This window comes from Triturus cristatus, chromosome 1_2 (genome assembly GCF_964204655.1).
Source record: "Triturus cristatus chromosome 1_2, aTriCri1.1, whole genome shotgun sequence".
In the NCBI taxonomy this organism is placed as follows: domain Eukaryota; kingdom Metazoa; phylum Chordata; class Amphibia; order Caudata; family Salamandridae; genus Triturus; species Triturus cristatus.
Genome location: NC_140580.1, coordinates 23,854,605 through 23,863,957, shown reverse-complemented (window position 1 = coordinate 23,863,957; position 9,353 = coordinate 23,854,605). Strand labels below are relative to the sequence as shown.

At 53.1% G+C, this 9,353-nt stretch overlaps 1 protein-coding gene across 1 annotated transcript in view; it reads left to right on the top strand.

Annotated features, from left to right (window-relative positions):
- The first annotated feature begins 3,813 nt into the window (after positions 1-3,813).
- ADORA1 (adenosine A1 receptor) overlaps positions 3,814-9,353 on the top strand; it is a 404,358-nt gene continuing 398,818 nt past the window's right edge. The window contains exon 1 of the mRNA XM_085600187.1: positions 3,814-6,608. Within this exon, the coding sequence (XP_085456313.1) occupies positions 6,268-6,608 (341 nt within the window). The 5' untranslated portion in view covers positions 3,814-6,267. The remainder of the gene's footprint in view (positions 6,609-9,353) is intronic.

Here is a 9,353-nt window from a genome sequence, read left to right as displayed (position 1 = left end):
GATGGCCAGCAACACAGAAGGAGCAAAATGAACAACGATGAATGACAGGGACTGAAGAGGAAGCATAACTGGCACGTGCTGGTCTATTAGGAGGCAGCAAATAAGAGGGACAATGCAGCGAACTAATGGCAAGAAATGGGCAGGCTCCTAGCCCCTTGAGGTAAACAAAATCTCTGGCAAGCAACAGTGCGTGTGTGCTGTCTTCGGCAAGACCTAAAAATGAACACAGGAAAGTCTGCAGTATTCTTCTGACATTCAGATAGTGTCAGCCTTGTGGCAGATAGGGTGCCAGCTAAGGGGTTCATGGGGCTGTGGTTGATCTGATATCATGTCTGTGTTTTTTAACTGCAAATAAACTATACATAAGTACACGAAATAAAATATTGATTCTGAATCTAAACTTCACATATATTTTCTGAGTAAGACTTGACTGTTCAAGCACAAGAAACCTTTGCAAATGCAATGTACATGGTGTTTGTAAAGAGATGAGAAAAGACAGTACCATCAATCATTCTGCACAATATTATCTACCTTCCCCCATAGCTGGATAAAAAGTGTGGCACTCGCCAATAGACAGCTTACTATGACCTGCAGTTACTTTATCTTCCATTTTCTAGGATATTTGCTTTTTCCAGTGGCTGTGTTTCTGTAGTTTTTTCATAAAACATATAACTTGTGTAGTGCAAAATGGGAACAGAGTCACCTCCAAGTATTTGGGTGATAAGGGTGTGGGTGTCTGTTCATGAAAGGGCGCATTGAACACTCTGGAATTAAGGCTGGTGCAGTGAGAGTTTCTCACTTTACATGTCAATGGTTAAAGTGTTCAGACTACATGCTCATGCAATCCTTAGCCTCTCTTTAAAGCACACAGAGCAATTAGCACATATTTGACACCTGTAATTAATATTTTATGTGAAATTGTATGAAGGAAAGAAAAGTATGTGCTTACCGGTGCGTGTGTAAGGTGGAAAAGGCAAGGCAAAGCAACGCAATTAAGGGGCATATGTATCAAACGATTTTTTAATCGCAAACGCTGCGAATCGCAAAATAACAGCGTTTGCGATTAAAAAATCAGTAATCGGGATGTATGAGCCAAATCCCATCGCAAAATTAAGGAATTGCTAATTTAGCGATTTCTTAATTTTGCGTAAGCATTTAAGAAATCGCAAATTGCGATTTCTTAAATGATATGTAAAAAGCACCCAAGTTGTGCGAATTATCCTTAAGAAATCGCAAATTACCACCAACTTCCAGTTGGTGGTAATTTGTGATTTCCTTTCAAAAAGCACTTTTTTGAATTTTACAAAGTGCCACGTGGCGCTCATACATGCCCTTAGGGCATGTATGTGCACCATATGCACACACATGCTCATTTCAGGGGTGCATCAGGGTGTCATTGTGACACCCTTGCACCTTTGAAATTATTCTCAAATTGCGATTAGCAAATTGCGATTCGCTATTTGAGAATTACTTCCCATTCATTCCTATGGGTCTCCTGGCCCATAGAAATGAATGGACAGGTATTCCTTAATTGCGATTTCGCAATTTGCTAATTGCAATTAAGGAATTTTAAGAAATCGCAAAAAGTTTGCAATTTTTTTAATACATCCCGTTTTGCAATTCTCAAATAGCGATTCTTTAAAAATCGCTATTTGAGAATCGCAAATGGTGATGTTGATACATATGCCCCTTAGTACATGCAGGAAACAGTGATGACATGTAGGTAGATGATGTGTAAGCTATGCAGATGGAGGGAATATCAGAAAGATATTAGGTGAAAAGTGGTGTAAATTACTAACAGAGAGAGAGAGACTACGGTGAAGTGGTGTCAGTTGGAGTGAATTGGACACACTGAAGACTAATTATTCCTCCGCAGACCTTAGTAATGCTTAATGCAGTCGTATAATTTCAGAATAGAAACATTTTCAATTCTTTTAATTCTAATTATCATTATCTAAAGAAAAAGGTTTTTACAACCAGTTTAAATAAAATGTAGAATTAACTGTGTACAGGAATTGATTTCACTATGTAAGGCTCCGCCAAAAGAGTCTGTCTGCTACAATTTATATAGATTTTTAAAACCTATTTTAACTTTGTATTAGAATGAAAACCTTTCTTTTTAACCAAACTGTTTAAAATGTTTTATCATGTATTGAATATTTGTGGTTCTCAGCTGAGAACTAAATCAAATAAACTTGAACTTGAACCAATAGGCACTCAAATACTAGTCAGGTGGGATGGTGCAAGCAGGATTCTAGGTCACACTTGTTAAATCACGTCCTTAATTACATAGGCTACCCCTCTTGGAATAGCTTCTTTAGCTCTGCCCCTTTAACAGACCAGTCCACCCTTACCTTGTTCATCAGACCTAAAACCCTGTGTACATTTACAGACTTCCACCACCCTAAAGCAGGCCCACTCTTAGCCAGAGATGGGTGCAGGCGTTACCGAACCTTCATGGCACCCTACAGTTCAGTTTGCACCATCCTAGAATAGGGTGCCGCTCTCGGCGACGCTGACCACGAGCCACAGCCGGGGTGCGTCTGAGCGCTGCGTGGTCCCTGTTCCCTTCAGCCTCGCTCCACGGCTCACGCCGGACACGTGCGCTTCAGGACTTGGAGCAGGACTCCGTGGAATAGACTTTAGGCGGTGTAAACCGCCCTAGCACTGCTTCCTGTGTGGGAAGTGAAGGTGCTTCCCAGCTGTTCCCGTGCCCTTGGTCTGAGAGCAGCCCTGCGCGCGGGTGACTGTGCCAGCAGTGCCAGTGCTAATCTGCATACCGATTACCGTGTCGCCCCTTCTGACCTTGTGTCCATAAACGTCAGCCAAATACCAAGAGCGCGGGCTACGCCATGCTGCATTCACCGTGCACCCCCGCCCTGGGTGGCAGCCAGGTGGCGCCAGCATACCCTGCTGCACCCCAGGGGTGACCGTGTGTGCATATAATGAGCCATACTAAACCGATACCATCTCATAATAGAGAGATGTAGTAAGATATCTTGGGTCATATATATATATATTTTAAATATCTTTAGGGTTTTTATAGAGCGCGCAGATAGCGTATCAAATCGCCCCCGAGTGTTATCAGGGGCCCTGCCGCACGTGTGCTATTGTAGAAACAACTGCATGGCTGCACATCTGTTTGCTTCTGAGTTGAATAGCCAGTGCTTTGCTCTTCACTGTCGGGTACGGTGCGCAGTTTACCCGATCATTTGTTACCGTGATCTGAACAGTAAGTAACTCTCACCGAGTCTAATGGGGTCGGAAATGTGCGCGCGGTGAGAGCTTTTTGTGTGGCATTCCCAGTGTTGCATTTCATTTTCAGACGTGCGGAACGGCTGTAAACTCGAGGGTAGATATGTGGCTGGAGGCAGGGAGGGTATCTGTTCTCTTCCACGGAATGCGGCACGCGTGCAGGGTGGGTGTCACGCATATGCCTATGAAGAGTACAAACAGGTACCTCGGGTAGCGAATACAGCCATTGCATGCAATGAGAAGGGTATAATGACAGGTGTTGTGGTGGCAGGGTGCTGGCGCAGTGCACGGTAAGTAGTACCCCATCCCACAGTCGGGTCACGGGGGGCACGCTGTGCTGGCCGGTGATGTCATGTGCAGCGTAGAGACCGTTGTCTCTGCCAGCTATTGAACAAAGGGAACATTTGCATACCCCTCGCTTCAGCTTGTGGCTTCGTTCTGGGTTAAATCCCCCAGCTAAGACTGCAAAGGGGGCGTGGCTGGCGAATGGGAATGCATGTCCTCCAGTGCATTTAAGAGTGTGGGCCCCCTCCCCCAACTTAACTCTGCCATCAATGAGGATGTCTGGCGCTGACAGGCAGGCAGGGCGCGCGCTCTGTGCTGAAGGGCATGTCTGTGCACTTGAGACTGCCGCAGAGCACCTGAGCTGAAGACGGAGAGCAAGGGAGATCTTCAGGCGAGCCCCGCCAGTCAGGACAGCTCTCGGGGTGACGGCGAGAAGGGACCCCCGCCAGACACACGATGCCCTTTAAAGGACGGGAGTTGTGACGAGCACCATGTGACTGCTGAATGAATGGGCTTGAGCAGCAGCGCGGGTACACCCAGGAAGGAGTTCCTGTAGTACACGGACGGGACGAGGAGCAGGTGCAGCACAAGGGGTGCATACAAGACCTGGAGCAGGACTGACGGAACCTGGTGACCAAAAGCCCGGGTACACACGCCCGGAGGAGCGGGAGCTGGTCCATGAGAGCACACAGAACCCTGAGCAAGGACAGGACAGGTGTGCAGCCGCACCGCGCGCACACACTCCGAATCTGAGGCCGGTGCATAGACACACACTGTATCTGAGGCTTGTGTATGTGCTCCCACAAATAATCTGAGACTGGTGCATGGCACACCGGATCTGGCGATGGTGCAATGATGCTGCACCGAATTTGGGGCGCACAGGGCATCTGAAGCAAACACACAGACGCACACTCCGAGGATCTGTCTGGAGGCGCATACATTTAGAGGGACACAGGGGAGGAGGCTGCGGAGCAGAGACAGAGGTACACACAGAATCTGGACTGGGGCTCGTCTCTTGTGCACGTTGGATCAAGAGCTTATGCAGGACCACTGGAGCGATCTGAGGCATAAGTGAACTCACGGGATCTGGAGAGGGGCGCACTCATATTCTGGTGCACGGTAGGACACGGGGTCTGGCACAAGAAGCGACCATGCTCTTCGCCTAGTACACACATAAACACAGTGTCTGCAGCTGGAGCACAGGCACATATTCGTGATTTGTTGTACGTGCGCATCTCGTATCTAAAGCAGAAATCGCAGGCACACACAAGATCTGGTACAGGGGGACTGAGTACACGTCCGGATCACGAAGGAACACAGGCATTCTGGAAACCTTCAGCTAGCTCTGGGAGCCGACGGGCGCAGCCAGGCGTGCTAGCAGAGGAGCGCGCGCCGCTTGGCGCAGCCAGGAGTGCTGTTGGTGCAGCACTGACAGCCCGAGGATGACTCTGCTCGGACGTGCTGAACGGTTCATGCCTCGGATGTGAGGCTTAGCCCCGGGGGTGCACCTTTTCCCCCCAGCAGCCATGCACAGGCTGACCTCGGAGAGCGGGTTGCGCCTCAGCACAGCATTCAAGGAGCTGTCCGGACTAGGACGCAGCAGTGCACGCTGGACCTCGCGAGCTGTTCACGGGTTCGTCCATCTTCATTCGCTGTGAGTCGCAAGCTGCCTGCGTGCGTGCGCGGGTCAGTGCTGTGCCACCCGCAGCGGGTCTGCAGCAGGGCACCGCCATCTGATTCAGGAGCATCAGTCACAGCAGGCGACACTAGGACAGGACACAACCTAAGCTTCTCAGCTGCACTGATGGTGCCCTAAAGTCACCCGCTGCTGCATATCTCACCGTTGCCTCGAGTCCTTGCCATCGGCTCCGGCGCACGGAGACCCACTCAGTTCCACTCTCACCGAGCCCTGCCACTCCGCTGCACTTGTGGCGCCGGAAATCCCACTCAAATTCACTGTCACCGCACCATGAAGTCATTCTGAGCAGCAGTAGTTGTGCCTGAAGTTCTCAAGAGTCTACTTTCCAAGCCTTCTGAGCTGCACTCTCATTGTGCCATGTGCTTCGAATCCACGCGACTGCTCTCTCACCGCACTCCGAAGCCTTTCTAAATAGCACTTAATCTACCCTGAAGCTTTTCTGAGTTTACTCTCCCGTGCCCGGAGGCCCTGCTCAGCTGCACCTCTCGCCCCCTGAGGATTCCTCAGCTGCCCCCTCAGTGTGCCCCGATCCTGCTCGCCTGCACTTGTGATGACACCAGGTCTTACTGAGCGGCACTTCAATGCCCCGAACTCCTGCTCGGCTGCACTGTCATCGCGCTGACGTCTCGCCTCAGCTGCACGTGTGCTTACCTAAAGTCATTCTGGGATGCAGTGTCGGCTTTCCATGAAGTCCTGCTCAGCTGGACACGAAGACCCCTGACGTCAGTTTGATCTGCAGGCTGTGACTGCCCCCAAAACCTGTGAGGTGTCCCGGGTAAGCTCTGCACAGCAGTTCCAGCTTTAGGCTGCCAAGTGGCCCTCGAGGGTCCAGGGCACCGTACCTGGGCATTGCCTGGAATTCTCTCAGGAGCCAGAGAGAGGTCCTTGGGTACGCCACAGGAAGCCGTTGCTGAGGGCACTGCCCGCAGCCGGCCGGGCACCCCTTGAGCCCCTGTGCCATGCGCTCGCAGGCGCTCCACGGCTGAGGCTGGTAGTCCCGCCGGGAGTTCCCTCTGGTCCGGGGCAGCATGCCGCGGGGGATCCCCGTATCCCAGGCCATCTACATCGCCATCGAGGTGATCATCGCCGTGGTGTCTGTGCTGGGCAATGTGCTGGTCATCTGGGCAGTGACCGTGAACCAAGCCCTTCGTGACACCACCTTCTGCTTTATCGTGTCCCTGGCGGTGGCGGACATCGCCGTGGGAGCGCTGGTCATCCCCCTGGCCATCACCATCAGCTTCGGCCTCCAGACGGGCTTCTACAGCTGCCTGATGGTGGCCTGCACCTGCCTCATCCTCACCCAGAGCTCCATCCTGGCCCTGCTGGCCATCGCTGTGGATCGGTACCTGCGAGTCAAGATCCCCACCAGGTGAGCCGAGGGCTATGCCGTAGAGCCTGGGGGGTCAGGGCGGGAGCACGGGCTCCGTGAGGTAAAACAGGGCCAGGAGACAGAGAGCGCTAGAGCCCGGGAGAGAGGTCAGGGCGGGAGCACAGGGCGCCGCGAGGTAAAACAGGGCCCAGGAGACAGAGAGCACTAGAGCCTGGAGGGCAGGGCGGGAGCACAGGGCGCCGCGAGGTAAAACAGGGCCCAGGAGGCAGAGAGCACTAGAGCCTGGAGGGCAGGGCGGGAGCACGGGGCGCCGTGAGGTAAAACAGGGCCAGGAGACAGAGAGCGCTAGAGCCCGGGAGAGAGGTCAGGGCGGGAGCACAGGGCGCCGCGAGGTAAAACAGGGCCCAGGAGGCAGAGAGCACTAGAGCCTGGAGGGCAGGGCGGGAGCACGGGCGCCGCGAGGTAAAACAGGGCCCAGGAGACAGAGACCACTAGAGCCTGGAGGGCAGGGCGGGAGCACAGGGCGCCGCGAGGTAAAACAGGGCCCAGGAGGCAGAGAGCACTAGAGCCTGGAGGTCAGGGCGGGAGCACAGGGCGCCGCGAGGTAAAACAGGGCCCAGGAGACAGAGACCACTAGAGCCCGGGAGAGAGGTCAGGGCGGGAGCACAGGGCGCCGCGAGGTAAAACAGGGCCCAGGAGACAGAGACCACTAGAGCCTGGAGGGCAGGGCGGGAGCACGGGGCGCCGTGAGGTAAACAGGCACAGAAGACAGTGAGCAGCGCCAGAGCAAGGAGGGGGTCAATGAGTGACACCATGGCCCAGAAGAGAGAGGATGGCCCTGGAGCAAGGAGAGCTAAAGGGCCCATGAGACAGAGAACAAACAGCACATGGGGAGGGCCCGAGAGTGAAATCAACCCCAGGAGACAGGGGGAACCACTAGAGCAAGGTGTGTTCCGCGAGGGAAGAGAGGCCGAGGAGAGAGGGCACGGCTGCAGCAAGATGGGAGTCATGAAGCAAAGGAGGGTTCGGAGACAGCGAGAAGCACGACAGCGCCATGAATAAAAGCTGTCCCAGGACAGAGAGCTGCACTGGGCCAGAAGGCTCTCCAAGCAGGCTCAGAGGGCAGGGGGCCGCTCTGGAGCAGGGCAGGCCGCAGCAGGGCCCGAGAGAATGAGGGCAGCACGGCAGCAAGGAGGGAAGGAGAGTGACGTCATGGTTCAGGAGAGGGCAGCACGGGAGCAAGGAGGGAAGGAGAGTGACGTCATGGTTCAGGAGAGGCATCACAGGAGCAAGGAGAGCTGCATGAGAGGAACCGGGACTGAGGTGAGACAGGGTGCTGTGCTGGACAGTAGCAGTGCTTGTTTAAGCAACTCTGTGAAAAGAGCTTTATCTCACTGCACTGAAGTAACACCCTGTATTCGGGAGTTTCTTATTCTAGAAGAAAGTGTTCTCGAAAAGAAAACAGGGCTCAGAAGAAATGAGGTGCCATTGAATCTGGAAAGACAGCGCCTAAAGAGGGCGAGGGAGGAGGCTTCAATGAGCGAAGGCGCGGGTCGGGAGGAGGCTGCCCTGGAACAGGGAAGGCTCCAGATGAACCGAGGCGTCGAGAGAGCGGGAATGCACTGGAGAGGGAAGGCTGTGAGAGGGAAGGCATGGACCAGGCACGGGGGACGAGGCAGCTCAGGAAGCAGGGAGGGCTCTAAAGGGAAACGAAAAGGGTCGAAGTGCTGCAGCAAAGATGACACCCGGAGGGGCCGGGGGCCAAAGACAGAGGGTGGTGAGTCAGGCTGGAGGAAGGAGTGTTCGAGGTGGAAAAACCAGCATTCAAGAGCAGGCAGGGTCTGTGCCTGGAGGGAGGAAAGACAGGGGGCGCCCAGGGCAGTGGGGCAAGGTAGGAGCAAACAGTGGTCCACAGGGAGAGCAAGGTACAGAAGTGTGGGGTCTGGTGGGTTCAGAGAGGGATATACGCGAGTATAAGGCTCAAGGGAGAAAAAAAGAGAGTGGGGTGGTCCAAAGAGGACTTTACTTTCAAAGGACCCTTGAATAGTGGCGCCAGAGCTCCGGGTGGGAAGGTGGTGGTCCTGTAGGGGAGGGACAGCACTCGGCCAGGGTTTGGAAGGCCCCCGCAGACTAGCTCTTCGAGAGTGAAGCTGGCAGTACAAGGGAGAACCAACCCCGACTGTTCGAGAGCAGGGCAGGGGTCTCGAGAGGAGGTAGCCATGCTGTACCGGCCCTAGGGGAGAGCTGTGCTGTACAACCGTCCATCTTACAGACATCACACCTATAAAGCTGTATAGAAACCTACCACGAGGCACGGTTGTGCATAGAAATAACTGTGGACACGTGTTTTCGGCATGCTGTGCATTTACCTGGTTCGGTGTGTCCCAGAGATCAGTGGTTTGATGAATTGTGCCCAGGATTACTTGTCCACTTTGCATTTTGCATTACCACACGAGCCATAGTCAGCATGACCTCTCTTGTGTACAGTGTGCATATCTACTATGCGGTCAACAAACATATTCACCATAGTAATATCTGTACTGTCTGCATTCAAAGCTATCGATCGAATACTGGGAGATGAATAGAAAAAACAGCACTCTGGACAGCAGCCCATGCAGTGAACTTTGAGCCAGTCTCAGTGCCAGAAAGTTGTGGATTGCTAGTGGGGGTTGAAATTCTAAATGCCCAGGTAAGGGGTGCTCAGGTGAAGGCAGTGGGATGTGTTGTCAGATAATGCCGGAAGGGTGACATCTTGAACCAAAGTATTTTTGCTTTTGGCCGCAG